At 38.6% G+C, this 21,491-nt stretch overlaps 1 protein-coding gene across 1 annotated transcript in view; it reads right to left on the bottom strand.

Annotated features, from left to right (window-relative positions):
• LOC122804754 (polyunsaturated fatty acid lipoxygenase ALOX8-like) overlaps window positions 1-21,491 on the bottom strand; it is a 730,466-nt gene that overhangs the window by 383,580 nt on the left and 325,395 nt on the right. The window contains exon 7 of the mRNA XM_044074818.1: window positions 2,351-2,472. Coding sequence (XP_043930753.1) covers window positions 2,351-2,472 — 122 coding nt within the window. The remainder of the gene's footprint in view (window positions 1-2,350; window positions 2,473-21,491) is intronic.

The raw sequence follows: 21,491 nt of genomic DNA, 5'->3' as shown, positions 1-21,491 counted from the left end.
CTAAGAAAGCATCAGCTCCCCAAAGCAGGGGGGGGGGATTTTGGAATCCAGGAAAAAAGTCACTCTTTGCAGTTAGGGGAAAGTCTCATGTAATGGTCTTACATTAATCCTAACTATTATGTGTACAAAAAATGTTTTTCTTATGAACAGAGTAAAATGCATAATGTAACCAGATTGAGGCTACAAAATCTTTCTGTTGGCCCTTAGTCTTTGTTGAGGGTCTAAAAGCTTCAGCATGGTATAAAAATATCAAAGCTCTTCAGTGCCAGTGTTCTATTTGTATCAGAGGGTGTTTTTACAACCTATAGGGCCACCTTCCCTCATCACATTGGGAACAGTTTGGTGCAAATAGATGGAGCACTGCATACACTCTCCACACAAACATGAGGCAATTTCTACATTGCCTCAGGATGCCCATATCCACCAAGCTGCTAATGGGCATAGTGGGAAAGTTCATATCCATGGCAACAGACTCTTTTTTTATTGATTAGACAGTTGGAGTGAGAAGACAAACTAATGTTGGGGTATTCAACTCTGGGGGCAGTGCTTGTCACTGCAAACTAGTTGTCCTGTGTGCAATTAGGTATTGGTGAAATTTCAATGGTCCTCTTACAGGAAAAATGTCAACTCACAGTGTCTGCGTTTGTACAGGGCACTGACAAACATTTGTGGGGAAACTAATAATAGAGTCTGATGATTTATGGATGATGTATTTAGGCAGATATTCTGAAGTAAGAAACAAATCAAGTAGTACTCACTGAAAAGAAAGAATTAGCTTGTCAAGAATGATGCAATGAGGGGAGTGGCCTGAATGGCTGCTGCCTGGCTACTACTAGTGCTATTCTCATGACAGCTTCATGCTGCTGGGTTACAGTGCTGCTTTGCTTCTTCTCTCATCAGAAACAAAAAAGTATCACCATTCCCAAGATAAGAATCAGGCCACAGGCTGTTTGGTGATCCACAGTCTTGTCCAATATGACGCAAGGGTCTGTAAGGCCTGTTATAGCCTTTTCCTGGTAAATGCCTTGAGTTGCAACCAGACCGATCAAGGTCAAACACTGATAGTCACTGCTCAATCAAAAACAGTCAGGAATCAATGCACTCTGCTCCTTCTCTTTCCAGGAGCAAACTATAAGCAGAAATTGCAAACTGGCACCTATGAAGCAGTTATTAGACTTTCTGATGCTCAGCAATCTGCAGAAAATAATGTCTCTATGGTCTTTCGCTCACCAGGAGCACAACAGAAGCATTAATGCAAAGATAACTACTGAGAGGAAGAATGTGGGCTCAACAATAATTGGTGGTCTTGAATTAGATGGTGCAGGCTTTAAATGTAAGATGGAAAAAATGAGCTGCAGTGTGCACTAAGCAGTTAGATATGAAAGAGGGGGAACTTAAGCTTTAGCTAAATAGAGAGGCACTAATTTTAAAAGAGTAATATAGATTGGAGGAGGTGGGAACTTTGCATTCTGGTTCTATGGAATATGGCCAATAAATTTAAATAGTTGAAGGGGAGTGATTTTACAAATTGATAATTTATGTGCTTCTTCATAATAGCCAATGAAAGAGGAGAGGGAAGGAGATATGTGGTCAAATTAACATAAATGGCAGGCAGCTAGAAAGACAGTTGAGTTTAAAATTGCAACAGCATCAGGATGGGAGGTTGGGAAAAAGAGTTTTTGTGTGACTCACAAGAGAAACAGCTGTAATATCTTTCCTAGTTTAAATATGCAGTTAAAAACAGAATACAAGTAAAACACAGTGCAAAGACAATAAACCACAATATACAAACTAGAAGAAGGCAATAAAGTAATACAAAATACAAAAAAGCTAAAACAAACTAACTTTTCCCCTCACAAGTTGTAGCAGATTCTGAGTAAGCTTTTTCAGTAAAGCTTTGAAATGTGTTTTCTTTTCAACTTTAAGAAATAATATGTATACATCACAAATTTTGAGGCATCCAACAACATCACTAGTACCTCAGCCTAGAGCTTTAATGAGATTTAATCAGATGAAAGTAGCATTATATTTTTATTGTGAAAACCCATTATTGTCAAAAGTTAGAAAGCATACTATATTGTGAAATTATATTCTTTCTATGTGGTATGAACATTTCTTGCAATCTTGTAGATATAAAAATATGTTGTAGGGTTACAGAAACAGTACTTCATCATAACTACAGTAAGATGGCACTTAATAGCACAACGACATCTGTCAGAGGGACTTGATGAACAGACTAGTGCTCAAGAAATGTTACTTTAACACAACAGCATATAAATTTTATCTGCATCTTCTGAACACTTGGTAACATGTATACTGCAAGTCATGAAGTATTTGTATAAATGGTTACCTGAAGCCTCCCTCTCTAAGAAACCATAATGAAATATTTCTTTGACCCAGTCCTGAAGATTACTGTCCTTCTTAACTTCACCATCATTTTTATAGACTAAGTCAACAAAGTTGTTAACAAATCTGCAAAAGAAAAAGAAGAAAAGGTGTCAAATGCTCTGTGTAACTGATATGGTTTAACTACAGCTCATGAGACTTTGCATAACTGAGACAGTAACTCTTTAAATGCATTGTAATATAAAATGTATTACAGGATTCTGGGTAAAAAGGTGAACATCTACTTTACTATGGATCCATGATGAAATAATAATTTTAGTAACAATGTATTGAATTTTAATATGCCCACAGTGTATAAAAGTGTAGTAATATTATTTGTTACCATTTTATTCCATTTTCCTTGGCCAGCATCAGCATGATTTGCAGTCCCATCCCAGGCAGCCCCTTTTAGCCACTGGAAGGACATGGTTCTCACTAGTGTATGACCACCTTATCATTGCACACACACTCTTAATGCACGAAGGACCACTGTATAACTGGCTTCCAAACAGGCTCACCCATCCACAGGAAGGACAGAGTGCTCACTAGTGTGTAACTACTCCACTTATAGTACACAAACATATTTACTACTTATATTACCACTGTTAAATAGGGCCTAAGCAGACTCATTTCATCATTTGGTATTTCATCATTTGAAAGGACACAGTGTTCACTAGTGTGTAACCACCCCATTTACAGTGTACAAACGCTATTAGTGCTCTTAGGGCCACTGGTTAGCAAGCCCTAAGTAACCCCTCACATCCATTGGAAGGATACAGTGCTCACTAATGTGTACCCACCCAGCTCACAGTACACAAACACTCTTACTGGTTGTAGGACCACTGATAAAGAAGACATGTCACAGCATTACTGGACTAAAAATAATTCACTTAACATTTGTGTTTTAGCAGTACTGTAGCTTAAGGCTTGGCACAGTGCATTGGGAACCTGGCCGTTCCATGTTTGCTCAAGAAATATTTTTTTCTACAGTTTGACATTACATGCCTAGTGTTAATAAACACTATTTATCCTTTTGTTGACCAAATTAGTCCCACTGGGCAAGTGACTTCTTTTCAGGGAAGACATAAGGTGGTATTTAGACTTCTAGGGGAAATTTGGCCAGGGCACTGAGATCTTCCTCTACTCTTTTTGACATTGTGACAGGTTGTAGGATAATCATGAGAAGAGAACAGAGGTGGAGAAGAAAGTTTTGCTGGAGCACAGAAAAACAGAATTGCTGTGAGTAGAAAGGAGCAGGGAGCAGAACAAGATGCATGAACGGAGGAAGGTGATGTTTTGGATGGCATTGAGACTCTTGTGTCAGACTTCACTGTGTCACTCTTCATATAGTTTGACAGAATGAATCACAAGTCAGTCACTTGAAATATAAAAATGTCCATGTGATATCCATGCAGGTGGGAGAATGGACATGAATGCCCTAGTGATATGATGGCTTTTAGTCCCTGAGAGGTAGATGAGTGTTACCTGGTCTTTGGTAAATCTTATGAGAGGTGCATCAGTGTACAGACCCATGGGGTCACTTATAACAAGTACATTACCATGGCAAGTGGATGGCTCTTGTAGCCTGACGGACTTGGCCATATCTCTGCATTGACTCTTGCTGGTGGTAGTGGTGAAAGTCACTGTATGAGGTGTGGAATGTGTGTTAATGTGTGATAATGTCTGGCTGGACTATGACGTGATCAACCTGCCTTGAACTATGTTACTGGATTTTCCTTGAAAACCAGACCCACAACATCTGGAAACTACATTTTTTTAATGAATTTGAACATTAGTAGGAACATTTGTCCCCGGGCCTCTGCTGAAAATTGGCTTTCTTCCAAGTTGGACTTTCCTGGTAAACAAATGTTAAATAAATAAATAATAAGTTTACTAGTGCTGATTAAAATCTCCTGTTTTATGCTGTAATTATTTTGCATCTGAACCTCATCTAGTTGCTTCCCCTGGTAAGAGAAGGGCAACTGCTGTGGCTTCTCAATTGAATTACTGATGGTTTCAAACAGTTTTAACTTTAATTGGCTTGTGTGATCATATTGTCTAATTAAATGTGTTAAGTTTGCAGACACCACCACTCTCCTTTGCTTTGCTGGGCCATGAGTTTAGTTTCACTTAAAAGTGATGATATTGTGCTTTCATCAGATCTCCGTTTACGTGTTTGTTTACTAGGTCACCCATTTTGTTGCACTGAGTGTTTTCCCTGATAATTTGTCAGACTGTACCTCCATACTTCTAATAAAATTGTTTTCCTGTAGCCTTTCCACTCTTTCCATTTACTTTTCATTTTAAAGTTGGTTTTATTTACCTTCAACTAACTTTGATACATGCAAGAAATGTACCCATAAAAGCCAAGTATGCAACAAATGTAAATGTTTGAATATCCATGAATTAGTTAATACAAGGTCAGAAATCCTCTGTGTTTGTAATACTCATGTGTCTGTTCTTTAACATGGATGTTATTTAGCAAGTGAATAGTGTATTGTTCCAGTCCCTGCACTGTGGATGGTTTATGGCCTCAATGCACAGAATAACACTGCAGTTAGTTTTCTTTGCTGTAGAATAACTAGGGTCATGTACAGGTTATAACACCAGTATCGCTGGTTTAAACTGGTTTAAAGGGATAGCCTCCTCATTACTACTGCTGCGCTCAGCCCCAGTATAGCTGGTTTAAACTGGTTTAAAGGGATAGCCTTCTCATTATTACTGCTGCACTCGGCCCCAGTATAGCTGGTTTAAACTGGTTTAAAGGGATAGCCTCCTCATTATTACTGCTGCGCTCAGCCCCAGTATAGCTGGTTTAAACTGGTTTAAAGGGATAGCCTCCTCATTATTACTGCTGTGCTCAGCCCCAGTATAGCTGGTTTAAACTGGTTTAAAGGGATAGCCTCCTCATTATTACTGCTGCGCTCAGCCCCAGTATACCTGGTTTAAACTGGTTTAAAGGGATAGCCTCCTCATTATTACTGCTGCTTAGCCCCAGTATAGCTGGTTTAAACTGGTTTAAAGGGATAGCCTCCTCATTATTACTGCTGCGCTCAGCCCCAGTATAGCTGGTTTAAACTGGTTTAAAGGGATAGCCTCCTCATTATTACTGCTGCACTCAGCCCCAGTATAGCTGGTTTAAACTCATTTAAAGGGATAGCTTCTTCATTATTACTGCTGCGCTCAGCCTCATTGCTCAGTATGTTACACTTCAGTGCTTTATTTTGTTACTAAAGAGATCTGTGAGATATATTGTAGCTATATGGATGATTGTACAGAAGTTTTCCTTTAGCTCTTTAAGGCTACTCTCCTTTCGTTATGTTTAGTCTCACTCCTTATCTCACAATAGTCCTCTTCTCTTACAGTCTCTGTATAACTTTTTACTATAATTCTGTGTGTGGTCTCCCTCACCTGGACGGACGATTGCTTTCACTCACATCCATCCTGCTGCAACATGCCCTCAGCCCGGAAAGCTGTCAAGGATAACAATGTATGTTCCCTTTCCAAAGCTCTTTTCAGTTGTAAAACTTGATCAACATAGAAGTGGTGTGCACACAAGCTGGCCACTAATGATAGCTCTCCCATCCTCTGCTTTCTTTCTTCTATAATTTGTTATTCTCCTGAAGGAAATCAGGTCTCCTGCCACATATTATAACACTCAACAGTCTGCCTTGACACTAATTGATTTTCTTAGTATAGCTTTTTCCTGAAATATCCCCTTGGTTAATATGAACTCTGGACTATGGTGTAGTTGGAAACAAGACTAACAGTCTATTTCCTAAAATGACTCCTTGATTAATATGTTAACCTGCTTAAGTCTGCAATTTCTGATTGTTTCTTTCAATACCTTTCTGCTTTACTTGTGCAGTGGTCATCAGGTTCTGCTCACTCCATTCTCCATCACTCTGCTCAGGTTCACTCTGCTCCTCTACCCTACCTCCAATTCCTACCCTCCCCTAGTACACCTAAACTTATATCCAGCTAGCCACTCCCCCCCACTTACTTGCAATAAATCAAACTCACTTACTTCCACATCCACCTCTCACATATCTTATCTACAAGTCATACTCACTTCACACATGCCATACATACTACTCTTACATCTCACTCACAATATCTTCCTACCAAGTACAACTTCCTTCTTCTATCCTTCATTCATCCACTAGCCAAGCACATCTTATTAATCTCAGTACTACATTATACTTACTTAGCAAAATACTGACAAATCATTATGTCTCCTACATCAACTCCTTTCTAACCTTACTCACCATCACCTCTATCATTTCACTTGGTATTTTATCTGCTTCATACTACTCCTACACATCTAATATGAAGTCTACACATCTAATATGAAGTCTGCATCTGCTTACTTCTATAACTTCCTTTCCTACCTAAGACACACTATAGCCAGTCCCCTCTACTTCTGTCACTCTAACCTACACAACCATCTTTCCTATATCACCTTATCACCTTTATGCCCCCATGCCACATCACAGCATTCTCTTCTTACTACCTCTGCCTATACTATACAACTAAAAACAATATCGCACTCCATTAGTGTCACCCTCCTCATAATTGTCAACCACCTGACATCCTATCAGTATCAGCTACATAATTTCTCTTACTACACCATAACAAATCCTCTACCCCCACCAAACTTCACACACTAACTACAAAATTGCCCCCAGCCTCTATAGCACAACTTATATAGGCTACTTCCCATACAAATGCATCTATCACCATTCAAATTCTCAAGCCCAATCAGGTATAATAAATTCCTAAGTAAGCTCTCTAAAGCTCTATTCTACTTCACCTCACAACTAAAACTCAGTGGGGATGGGATCTCCGCCCTAATCCTGGCCCCAGACATGCTCAACAACATCCCATCCCCTCTACCTCACTCACTCATTCTGGAATTCCTGCACCAACCTCCTGCTACTCAACATGAATCTATAGAGTATAGTCAATAAGGTCACTGATTTACATGCCTGCCTATCCCAGTACTCCCCGACATCACTGTACTTACCGGAACCTGGCTAAAACCTGAAATTAAGAATAATGGAATTCTCCTTCCAGGCCAGACTAAATAAGCGTGGAAGAGGAATAGACATAATATATAAACATAACTTAAATCTAGAACTTAATAAAATAAGGATACTGCAGTGTATATCACCCCTATGCTTTTATATACAGTTATAGTATATGGGAGATGGGTTAAATAAATGAAAGGCCCCTCCTGTGATATACATTGCTGTATGTAGTTCATGTCCTTTTTTTACATTGGCATGACCACTAGACATTTATTGACTAGGATTAGAGAGCATTTGTATGATATCAAAAACAAAGATTCTAACAATGCATTATATAGACATAATATAGTTTGTCATCATTTTAAGAAATTTTTGTTCTCTATTATAGAACAGGGTCATTTAAATTTGAGAGGGGTAACTTTAAGAATTATTTAGAACAGAGATAAACCAGGTGGCAGATTAAACTAAAAGCTGACCAGCCTCCAGGTTTGAATGATACAATTAATATTAAATGTTTTTTAAAAGATCGCAGGGTGTATGTCAACAAAAGTAGCGTTGCCCTTTTAAGTGCTTGTATTTAATGGCTGTGTTTTAATTGATTTTAATTGAATTATATTGTTCTTTTGAGTATTTATATGCTGTGTTATTTTGTTTGTTTGTGTCTTTCAGCTTTTCCCGGTTAGGGGTCGCCACAGCGGAACTCCAGTCCGCTAATGATTGGTAGTTGATTTTTATGTGCCGAGTTACCAGCCCTGATGCACAACCTTCAACAAAGGTACGCCCATTCACGCATGTCTCCACACAGAAGATGCTCTAGCTGAGAATCGAACCGGACAGCGTCTTACTGTGAGGCGACATTGCTACCGCAGCACCACCACCGCGCTCTCATGCTGTGTTATTTTGTATGGTTTATATTTCTGAGGAAGTCTGGATTGACGAAAGCGGAGATTAAGTACTGTTTTACGCTAAATTGCTGGTTCCATTCATTCTGGTCAGTTTGTTTATTGTTCAGCTGTGCAGTATCCTTATTTTATTTGGTCTTTCATTGTTGTCGTTTTATTAAATCTAGAACATATTGAAACAAACATTCCTGGATTTAGTAATGTTGAAATATTATTTACCAAACTCAAACTGAGGGAGGGTTCTCTTCTCCAGTGGGCAGTGCAAGTGACTAACATTGAGCCTGCCCCCTGCCCCCCGTGAGGGTGGTTGAAACTAGTTTTATTTTTTCTTTTTTTTTTATTATTCCTTCTTCTTTCCAGCTCCTGCTCCTCTGCCATCATTTACGCTTAACGTGCTTTTTTAGCGCTGAGCTGTTGCCACTAGAGCAGCATCGGGCAGCCGGTTAAACAAAGGTTAAACTCTTTCTGGCTCCAGAAAGTCTGTTCTTCATTTTTCCCTTAGAACTGCTCTGTTAGGAACCTAAACAGTTTAGGTGACCACACACCAGGACACTGTCACAGTAAGCTCACACTGAAGGTCTAAGGAGAAGGTCACAGTACACAGCACTAGCACCTCTCTGCAGCAGACAGCACGGGTCCAGTCATTGTCCTCGCTGGTCTCATGTCATGTCCACTCCACGGTCACCTCCACGAGACTAGAGTGAAGTTGAGACATGAGGAGAGACATTATGTAGCCCAGGCAGGTATGACCAGCCACCCTGTATATGAGACCCATCCAAATGATGCCACCTAGACCAATGCCAGATGATGAGAGCTGCAAATATGATGAAATTGATAAGATGAATCAAAGTGTCATTCAAAGGAAATGCCTGGATTGTCTGCCTGGGATGACAAAGGACAAGCCACGCTGATTGCATGAGGGACCGCTCAACCTGTGCACCCTAGGCAAAGGCCGCCTGGCAAAGGGCAAAGGCCCTGCAGCCAAGTCACAAAAGGCAAAACCCAAACCCCTAAAACACAAACCTCTAAAAAAAAAACAAAAAAAAAAAAAAAATGTAATGCTGCTCAATGATCTCAAATAAGTCGCAATCGAGGCCCTCTGCAGTATGAAGTCATCGATGATCTTGCTGTGATGGAAACCTGGTTGCAGAAACCTGGTTTCCCTGCACTGAGAGCACCAGCAGCACACCTCATATGCAACTCATCTGCCCCAAAACAAAAACAAGAACAAGGGGGACAACCATGTCCATATTCAACACCCACACCCACAACCCTGGGGGTGGTGCACGCATGGCACGCAGCGGACCCAGGTGCAATTAACCATAGGCAAGACACTGCTCTGCAATTTGTAGCATGTTACAGGCCACCCTCTCAAACTCCAGAACCCTCATATGTCCTTCCTGAAAACAATGGAGGGATAAATGCAGGACTACAAACATCAGCCAAAAAAGGCAAGCCAGTCTGACTTGGGACACCCATAAACAAGCTCCAAACAACACAACAAAAAGGAGAAGCTACTACAACATAGAAAAAAGCCTTGAAAAAAAAAGACAGAAAATCATTATAATTATAAGTAAAAACTAATTCAAATCATAAATCATCCAAATGAAAAAAGAAAAAAAAAAAAAATTCAGAAAAAAAAAGACATAAGGGCTTCTTTAGTTAATTTAGAAACCTAGGAGGAAAGAAAAAGAGGAGCTCAGAAGAGAATTAGTTCATTAAGATTTGAAGATTACTTGCCTACACAAACACACACAGGTTCAGGTTCAGTGCAAACAGTGCAAAACCCAAAAAGGAGAGATATCTATACCATACCAGAGTAGCCCAGCCCCAGGATTCAACATCTCCAGGTGACTGCTCTCCTCTCCAAAACAAAATCCATGCAGCATCCATGGGCGGATGGTGTGTGCGGCGTGCTCCTCCAATGAGGAATTAAACAATTAAACCAGCAGTAGTTGTTTAATCTTAGCCTCTCACCCACACTCAGATCGTACTCAAGTGGCGTAGGCGCACTGTGGTGTCCCACTTCCACAACTGGGGTCTCCCCCCACCCTGGAGAAATTTCCCCATTTAGCTTGAAAGCCTTATCTGCAAAAGCCATGGGAGGGGATCAATGGAACTCATAAATAAAAAGACATAGGAACTTGCAGACTTTGGATCCAACGCATATAGGTGGCAATCCACTGAGCACAGAAGAAGTCATCAGGGGGGGGGGGACCCAGGTGACAGTAGCCTTTCGCTTTGACACTCATGTTGCTAAAGTAGTTAGAAAACCCTCTACATTGCCCACCTGATCATGAAGGATTCAATATCTGACCAGACACCTGCAGCAGCTGGAACTGAAAGCAGCTCTATTCAGTACTGCTGCTTGCTTGCTCAGAGGTGACCCTGCTGACATAAGGCCATGTGTCAAACCCTGATTTGATGAATATGCTTCACAAAAAAAATCTAGATCCCTCAGAACCAAGGGGGCGAGAGACTTAACCTTTGACACGGTTATTAATAGAACATGCTGCAAGCCTAGTATGAACCTATGAACCTATGAACCTATGAACAGCGATAAATATCTAACAATTATTGCCATTTATATTCCTCCAGTAACAACCTTACACAGTCGAGGAAATACTTCACTGGACATCTTTATCTTTCTCACAAGAAATTATTATAATGGATGATTTCAACACTGACTGGTATGCTTACAACTGTGATAATCCTACTAACTTCATCAACCTTCATGGCTATTCACAGGTAATACAAAGCACAACAAGAACAGACAAAGTAACCAAAAGGGAATCAATACTAGATTGGATCTGAATGATCAAACCTTCCCTAGCCTTCCATTCAGGCTGCCTCCCTGATGGCATTAGTGACACCTCCGTACTTACTTACTTAGACATCAACTTAATCCCCCCAGACATACCTCCTTCTGCCAGATTTGGAACAAAAGGAACTTCAATATTCAAACATTTGTATCACTCTTACAACACTGTGATTGGTCCCCACTCGTATCTCTTCCTGTTGACACTGCTGTGCACTATTTTAACACCACCTTCCTTGATATACTAAATAGGGTAGGTCCTTGTAGAACTTCTAGAATAAAATACAGCTATGCACCTTGGTTAACAAAAGACACTAAAAACCTTCTCAAACAAAGAGACAAAGTCTGGGCACTCTAGCATTCCAACAAAAATCAAGTAAACCTAGATTTATAAAAACAGCTTTGAAATAAAGCCAAGCCCCAAGTCAAATTAGACAAAAAACATACTATACCATAATGCAACAACAGCACCTCAACAATCCCAAAAAATTCTGGTCAGCTATAAAAAAAACTCCTTCAACCCAGCCAAACATCCAGCTCTACCCCATTCATCCACCAGCAATAGTGACAGTATGGCAACACAGTTTAACACATTCTTTACAAGTTCCCTTCTTGCACTTTCCAGGTCACATATTAATACACCTCAGATTATCCCAAATATTTCCGATGACACCACAGATACTTTCTCCTTTAAACCTGTTCAGTCTTGAGCCATAAAAATACTGCTCTCTAAACTCAAACCCATAGCCCTTGCTGCAGACAGCCTACCTACAGAATTCCTACAAATAGCAGCTGATGTTATAGCCTATCCCGTCAGTATTCTGATCAACTGCTCCATCTTGGAACACTGCCTTCCCTTATGCTGGAAAATTTCTTATGTTATCCTGCTGCACAAAGTTGGCAACTCCACTGAGTTCTCTAATTACAGACCCATTGTTATTTTACCAGTCCTTTCCAAAATATTAGAAAAAATGTATCCACACGCAGCTTTTAAACTACCTATTATCTACAAATCTTGTTTAACACACAGCATTGTTTCCGCCAAAACCACACTACTACAACTGCCCTTCCAAGTTTTACTAACACCATAAATCATCATAGAAATAATGGGAAACTAGTTTCCTCCATCTTCTTGGATCTATCCAAAGCTTTTGACACTGTTTCATATCAGAAACTTCTTGATGAACGTTCTCCTCTACAACGGAGCCATTCTTCTCTAGAATGGTTCCAGAGTTACTTAACTGGCCAACAGCAAGCTTTCAAATGACAACAAGAAACTCTCATCCCTATTACCTGTCAACATGGGGTGCCCCAAGGTTCTATCCTACAGACTCTACATTTTACTATTTATACCATCTGTCTCCATACTTCTACTCCCCTGGCCACTGTCCTGGAATACACAGATGACTCTACTCTTAAATGAGATGCACCTTCTATCAAACAACTTGTGAGCACAACACACTGGCCCTTCTTAGCTGTTGAATCATGGCTATCTGATTCACAACTATTTCTGAACCCATCCAAAACTAAACTAATGCTCTTTCACTCCACCAAGTCACGAGATCCCCACCCCCATTCCAAATACATTCATCCAACAACACCACAATACCTGCCATAACCCACAGAAAATTATTAGGTGTCCTAATCGACAATAATTTGAAATTCAACATACACCTTTCACAGTCCATCATGAAGACATATTAAACTAGGGACACTACACAGAATCAAACCTTTCCTGACTAACAACACCAGACAGGGTATAGACAGAACTCATCTTCTCTCCAGCCTATTATTTGCCTCTCCAATCTTCACTAAAATAAGCAAAACTGATTTAGTTAAGCCTGAAACCTGCTCTTTAACCTTTGCTTCAACCTTATATCAACAATTATCAACTTTGATCCTCACATAAATCTTTATTATAGGTCTCTAAATTCAATAATAAAACTGGCGACTCTCTCTACTCTAACTACATATCCAAAATCTGGAATGGAATCAGCCCATAACTAGTCTTGACGCAACTCACTTCAAAAACCTACTAAGAGTCTTCTCAGTAGCAACTGGCTTTGCTCTCATGCTCACGTACATCTCCAGGCTAAACCCTTTCCCTCATCGGTCATCTCTAACTTAGTCTACTACCACTTCATGTCCACCATATGCTTGCTTGCTTACTTATTTCTTTACCTGCTACCCCCCCTTCCCTTCAGTAACAATCCGCCCTTCTAACGTCCTCACTTACCTTATGTCTCCTCCACTGCCCTTTCTCTCTTCTACTATTCCTTCGCCCCCCTCTTCTCCCTTCTCTACCCACTCCCACGTTGTACTCTACTTATCAAAACTTACTCTAGTTACTCATTATACACTTGGGAGAACATGTCCTCCCCCTAACTGAAGAAGAAACATGGACATGGGAGGGAAAAAGAGATTTAATATGGTGCAATATTTATGCAAAGGAGAAAGCAAAACTAATCAATGCAAAAAGAGTATCACCAAAGATATTTGAAGAGAAATACAGGCAAAGGAATCGGGACATGGAAGACTTTACAATACAAAAAAAAAATAAATAAATAAGAAAACAAAGATGAAAAGTAGAAAAGAGGATTAGTAATGGAGAAGTTAAAGAAATAGAAACTGAGGTTATGGAGTACCTGCGAAGTGAAGGATTCAGTGTAGAAAATTTAACTCGGGTAACAACACAACAGAGCAGAGCAACAGACACCCAAATTAATGAGAAACCAGTGGAGAAGGAAGCATCTAATCTGTTGACATATGAAGGTACTTTGGAGCCTTTCATAGGAAACCAGTGCAAATGTTCAGTTGGAGCTATACAGCAAGGGAAAGAACTGGAAACTGGCAACTCTGACAGAGTAAATGACATGGAGTGTAGGCCAGTGAGTTCCCATATGAAAGAGCAACGGATGACACAGGGTGAAACCAGAGAAAACATGGCACAGGAAGATGCTCTGGAACTTTCTATGGAGTATCCACAGGAAATGGACAACAAAGAATGTGCCTTCAGTTTAGAAGAAAATGATCTACGAGAAGAGTTGCTTGATTTAATAGATATGGATTGACATATTAAGATTAATGAATGAAATAGACTACAGAAGGTTAATAAAACCCCAAAAGTTGGAAGTTTGATAAAACAAATGAACACAGTAATTACGACTGTCCATAGAGATTATTGCAATACAGCAGAAGTAAATAGGATACTTACTGTGGAGCCAAATTAATAACAGATACAGTCCTACCACAAGAACACAGTGTAGTAAGGAAAGGACAGGGGAAATCAAATGCCATTGTGGAAGTATTGAATAGAGAAAAATATAAAGCAATTAAGACAAGAAGTGTCACTGTTAGAAAAGTACAGAAGAGGGAACAGATCAACAAAAATACTCATAAAGGTAGACATGATAAAAGCAATGCACAGTATTATAACAGATCAGGATTTATCATGCACTATCGCAAATAATAAAATAAAAATATCAGCAGAGGCAGAAAAACTTAGAAGATGCATATATAAATATAAAGGAACAGTACAAAATAAGCAATTTATTGATGACTTAAAAAAGTTTTATAGAAAGTGGGAAACAAGGTAAAAGGAATTGAAAGACCACCAAAAAAAGAAGAAAGAGATACATTTTGGGGCAATATCTATGAAGGTCCTGTGGAACATAACAAAGATGCTGAACGAACAGAAGTAAAAGAAAGAATAAGAAGTTCAAGTGTACAGGATATGAAATGGGATGAAGTAACAGTCAAAGAGATTGAAGCAACGTTAAGAAAAGATCTAACTGGAAAACACTAGGCCAAGATGCAGTGCCTAACGTCAGGCTAAAAGTATTAACATCTTTGCAGGAAGATTTAGCCATGAGTAAGAACTGTTTATATGCACACCATGAACAGACACCAGCCTGGCTAACAACAGGAAAAACAATGCTGCTACTTAAGAGCGAATCTGCTACATTAAAATCTAGACCAATAACTTGCCCTCCGATGACGTATAAACTCTACACCAGAACTGATACTGACAGAGTTTATAGTCATTTAGAAGAAAACTCAATTATGGCAATAGAACAAAGGGGTAATAAAATAATTTTTATATGGAACAAAGGATCATTTGCTGTTAAAGTCATAGTCAAAGTAAAACGGGGAAGAATCTAAGCGTGGCATGGATTGACAACAAAAAAAGCATTTGACAGTATTCCACATTCATGGATAAAAGAGTGCTTAAAAATGTATAAAATACACCCTACACTGATAACTACATCACAGAGACCATGAAACAGTGGCAAACCATTTTGCACATCAGCCATGATAAAGGAAAAAAAATATTATTCCAGGAATAAAAATCCAAACATGGATATTGCAGGGTGACTCTGTCACCACTAATATTTTGCCTTGCCCTTAACCCATTAAGCTGTCTGCTTAACAGATTAGGTCATGACTATAATTTGGCTCCCAGAAAGCAACAAAATGTAAAGACCTCTCATCTTCTCTATGCAGATGATTTAAAACTGTATAGTTCATCAGATGAGGAACTGAAAGCACAACTGCAAGTAGTCAAAACTTTTTCAGATGATATAAGAATGTCATTTGGTCTTGATAAATGTGCAAAAGCAACCTTTAAAGCAGGAAAACTGCAGCACCAGGAAAACATCAATCTGGGACAAGAATGTGGTATAAAAGAACTTGAGCGAGAGGGAGTGTATAAATATTTGGGAATTGATAAAGGATCAGAAATAAAACATGAACAAATGTGAATAAAACTTAGTAAGGAATATTTTAGATGACTTAAATTAATCCTGAAAACAGTGCTGATATCTAGGAACAAAGTCCAAGCTACAAACCAATTTGCTCTTCCTGTCCAAACCTACAGTTTTAGAGTGATTGACTGGCCCCAAAACATGTTGGGTAGATTAGAAAGGAAAACAAGAAGGATGCTTCATGCTCAGCAAATGATTTATAAAAATCAGTGCATACCAAGATTATATATTCCCCATTCCGAAGGAAGTATGGGCCTCTTTGAAACTGGTTACATGTATAGAGCTACAATCCTGGGATTGCATACATATCTGCTGACCTCACAAGACCCAAACATGGTGAAAGTTTTGAAACATGAGGAGAATGAATCTAAGACAACTTCCCTGCTTAGTTTTGCAGAAGCATATCATCATCAAGCAGGAATGGAAATCAAACTAGAAGTAGATAAAACTCAGGCAGCAACTGAATGTGCCAAAAAACAAAATAAAGAATATAAAGTGAAGGACCAGATGAGAAGGCAAGAAATGTGGAAAATGCATAAATATAGTTGCAAGTATAGAAAACTCCTGGAACAACCTCATGTTGATCAGGATCGAACACAGGAATGGTTAAGGAGAGGTGAATTCCAACCAAGAGATGACAGGTTAATATTGGCGGCCCAAGATAGTGGACTATGTACACGTTGGTTTACAAAGTCCATTGAACATGTGGGAGAAACAGACAAATGTAGGTTTTGTAAAACAGAATTGAAAAGAATTGCACACCTTGTTGCTGGTTGTGACATACTAATGGCAGGACTGTATACTGAAAGGCATAATAACGTGGCAAGACTGTTGCACTGAGGATTGTGCAAACATTATAATATTGAAGTAGCTGAAAAAATCTTGAAATATGAGCCCCAAAGCATTATAGAAAATGATGAAGTCTGTATCACATGGAATCGCCTATTACCAACAGTTCAAAAGAAAGATGTGAGAAAACCAGATATAGTGATCCAGGAAAAGAAGACAGAAGTAGCATTGGCCATTGAAATCACCACACCTAGTGACTACAGTGTCTTGTGTACAGAGAGAGACCCAAAGTCATAAAATATCAGGATTTGCAGGCAGGAACAACAACAATGTGGAAGAAAGATACCCAGACAGTTCCAATAGTAGTAGATGCAATGGGTCTTACCAAAAAGAATCTACAATCATATTTATATATGTTACCGAGATGTAAATCCATATGAATTGCAGAAGGACTCATTACTGGGCACACTGCGGGTGCTGCTAACAGCACTTTTGGCTAACATCAAAGTTTGACACAATACTAATTTCATGCACTTTAATCATACTTTGACTTAGGAATGGGGTCCATTCCCATCATGGCATTAGAAACCCAAATGACTTGGAGAAATTAAAAAAAATGAATATTTATGCAACAGCTGTACTGTCTGAACAGACTGACTGTGTACTCACTTATTTGGCTTTATCAGCAAACTGTTTTACCTGTTATCACTCTTATCAATGTAATTCTATGTACTTTAACATGTGTTCTTTTCATGATGTGTTTTACTTTGTGATCATTTTAATCACTGTATCTCAATATAGTTCATGATATGGATAACTTCTGTTTTTTCTAATTACTTGTAATTATTTAATTTGTCATTGGAGATTTTCTCACTGGGCCTCCACTGAAAATGGGCTCTCACTCAGACTATCCCAGTAAACAAATGATAAATAAAAATAAATAAATAAGTATTGATGATGGTATAAAAATGAGATAGTTTTTTAACACTTTGTTCTGATGAATTCCTAATTATTGGACAGTGGATTAAAATTCATTTTGTGTGATATAGTGCTCTATCATCATTTGTGGTTTTCTTTTTATTTTACCAAAGTTACACAAAGTGTGAGACAAGTCTGCAGTTTTCTTTGAAATAAATAAGTACAGTTAAAGATGGCTTGTTGATCAGAATATAAATTTGCTGAGAGCTGCAGTGATTCCTTAGTGGCAGGGATTTTTTGCTGCTGATTCTAAGGGGTAGACATTACTGGTGGGAGTTCTAGCTGTTCTAGTTGCTTTATTATTGGTTCTTTCCCTTTAGCTCCTCTGCCTAATTTAATCCTGAACAGCAGGAGGCTAATTAATACCTTTGCATCCTGAGATATTCTAATCCAAGAAACTACTTGCTTCTGGAGAACATTTCTCCAAAATCGTCTACTGAAAACATAGTTCATCAGATTTATAATATCTGATAAATGCTATACGCTACAAAATGTACATTATGATAGTTCTTTGGTAGATGATCTATCCACTGGTGTTAGTATTAAAGGACTATCTGTAGAATTAATTGTGTCAACTGAATAACATTAATAATGTTCTCTAATCATCAGAGTAATTTATTGCTTTATGGAAAATAACCAAGCTTAGTATTTAAACGTTTACATAAATAAAATGATAACATATTTATAAAATAATAATGCATGTTAGCATTTTCGATTCTTAGTTTTATTTTTCAGCTAATTTTTATATTCAATACTACCAGAGTGCATTACTAAAATGTTTCTTGAATACCTGTAATATCTAGGGACACAAAGCTATATGAAAGTGTTTTTCACTTATTTTAAGTTGCTTTGTTAATAATTCTACTAATAATAGTCTTACATGGGCTCAAACAAGAATTAGTAATGCCATGTGGTACTCTTTTCAATCATTGTCTAAGTGCTGGCTTCATCCCAGCTGAATGGAAAAAGGCCACCGTTATCCCCCTGTACAAAGGTGATGCTTCCACTGACCCTGGAAACTATAGACCTATTAGCCTGACTAGCCTTATTTGCAAGGCCATGGAGAGAATAATCATGGACCTTAAAGGACATTGGTAACCTCAAAACACTTGACCCTACACAATTTGGATTTGTCAAGGAGAGATCATGCCTGTTAAATCTGGTGGACTTCTTTGAGACCGTCACCAAGGCCCTTGATGAGGGGAAATCTGTGCATACAGCCTACCTAGACTTAGCCAAGACTTTTGACACTGTCTCTCACTGAGGCATAACTGACAAACTTACCAAGCTAGGTATCAACCCATATATCATCACTTGGGTTAATAATTGGCTAACTGATGGAATCCATCTAGTCAAAATAGGGAAATCCACCTCCAACAGCAGAACTGTAACCAGTGGTGTACCACAGGGATCAGTCCTGGGACTTCTACTGTTTGGAATCTATTTCTCCAAAATGCAAGCTAAAACTAAAGGTCTGCGACTGACAAAATTTACTGATGAGTGGAAACTGGGAGCGGTCATAGAATCTCCAAATGATTGGTGCCAAAGTTATGACCTTAAACTTAATGCAAAAAAAGTATTATCCCATTTGATAAGAGTGATAGTCCTGCTACCTACAAGATCAATAACAACACCCTAATTACGCACTTAGTGGTGAGAGACCTGGGCACACAGGTTGACAACAATCTTACCTTTGATCACCATGTCTTCACAGTAGTAAGAAGGGCATTCAGTATTGCTCATCTCATAAATAAGGGCATTGCCTCCAGAAAAAAAGAAGCTATAACCTCCTTGTACTGTTCCCTCATTAGGCCAATAATTGAGTAAAATGTCCCTTTTGGTATGTACTTTTCCAATCACCTGCAGCAATTGGAGAGACCACAAAGGTTCCTCACAAGGAAAATTCAAGGTCTTCAGCATCTGTTCTATGAGGATCATCTGAAAGCACTGTCACTTTATTCTGTTTCATACAGACTACTCAGATGTGATCTCTGCCTTGCATATAAGGCAATCTCTGACATTACGTTACTGGAAATGCTGCATAACCATAAGTCAAATGGTACACGAGCTACTTGCTCTAATGGCCTTAACCTGGTATGTGACATTAATAGAACCTGCTGGAGGGACAGATTTGTCTCCTAGAGGTTACCACTGCTTTGGAACTGACTGCTACTTCATGTCAAGCAGACCACCTTGTTGGCCATCTTCAAATGCAACTTGGATGATTGGATGGGTAACCATAATTTCACCCCAGGGGTTCCACCTATGTCCCTCTTGGACAGGAGTAATATGTGCTGATCATGGAAGTAAGGGTAAAACTTGGTTAGGCTTGTAATGGCTCTTTATCAGACATGTGATATTATTTTTATTAGTAGATAGCTGATATGCTTGGTCTTTTTTTTGAGTGGGAATACAGATCTGTGACAGGAGTGTGATTTTCCACTTTCAAGTTTTTTTAGACTCTCCAGTGAATGGGTAAAAATTAGAAGGAATGGAGCTTATATTCTGTTTTTATGATAATTTTGAGGAGGTGCATTTATTTTTTAATTTCAACAATTTTTGTGTTTGTTTTCAGTTTTTTTTTTGGTCAACTACATTGAGTAGTGGGATTTGTAAATGGAGAGAAATTTTGAGTCTGGGTTCTAAAATGGTTTGTACTGGGGAATATGGTCAAATTTTGCTGCTTGGGTACCAGGCATGATTTCTATAGGTTAGATTGTTTCTTTTGTCAGGATAACTACTGGAAGATTCTATGAGACAAGATTAGATGATTTTTAATGGATCCATATACTGGTGTATTGTATTAATGTGGGGGACTTCCAACTGACCTTACATCATATATGGAAAAGAAGGAAAGGAATGCTTCATTGTATGCATTGTTATACGTGTGCATTGCTACATATTTCTGTGATCCCTAAGTCTCAACCTCTTAGCAAACCAATTCTGACTAAATGTAAAAAATAATGGGGAACAGAGGTTGAAAATCCAATACAATTTTTAAATATTGCTCTTAGCAACTTAGAAACCACCTAGAATTACAGGTTTGCATAAGCATGCATTTTCTAAATGCAATGAAGTCTGAAATTCAACTGTCTGATATTATTTAGTGACTTCAGTCCTCGGTGATTTATTGAAAAACCTCAAATTTTATGAGGAACAGACTGAACATATTATCAAAAATCTGAACTATATGCAAAATACTTGACTGTAAAGAAAAATGTGATTGAGTTTTTAATGTCTTGTGTTGTTGGTTAGATTTTTGTAAGAGACTTTCTCTTGTGTTGTTGATTAGATTTTTGTAAAAGACTTTTCTTTTAAATTCCTGATTGATAAGATTAGGCAGTCATTTACCTTTTTTGTTTAATCTTTATTTCCTTTATGCTTATCTTTTATTTTTTATGGGAGGATTAGTCATTTTTATTGGGTGAAATGTTAGTTTCAGTGTTTATTTTGTATGACTCTATGTAGAATTAAGACAGTCCCCTGGATTCAATAAACTCTGTGTAGGAATAGTGGCATTCCTACATGGAGTGAATGGTGTCCATGTTCACATCTCCCTCTCAGCAGCACACCTTAAATATTAATGAAGGCGTGCTACTGCGACAGATCTGTAGACATGGATACTGAATCAGAGCAGGGGGCATGTTGCAGTAGTGCTCGCAGATCTGTAACATGCCCCCTGCACTTCAGAATCTTAATAGTGTCTGTGGACACTGAATAGGAGATCTATGAATGGAATGAAATGTAGGGGATGTGTGACAGGAACTGTAACACACCCCCTGCACTGTCAAAGTGCCATATGGCACTTTATAGTTAAATAGTGCCC

This window comes from Protopterus annectens, chromosome 6.part0 (assembly GCF_019279795.1).
Source record: "Protopterus annectens isolate FY-2018-M chromosome 6.part0, PAN1.0, whole genome shotgun sequence".
In the NCBI taxonomy this organism is placed as follows: domain Eukaryota; kingdom Metazoa; phylum Chordata; order Ceratodontiformes; family Protopteridae; genus Protopterus; species Protopterus annectens.
Note: the sequence above shows the minus strand (reverse complement) of the source record. Positions and strands in the feature narration are given on the sequence as shown.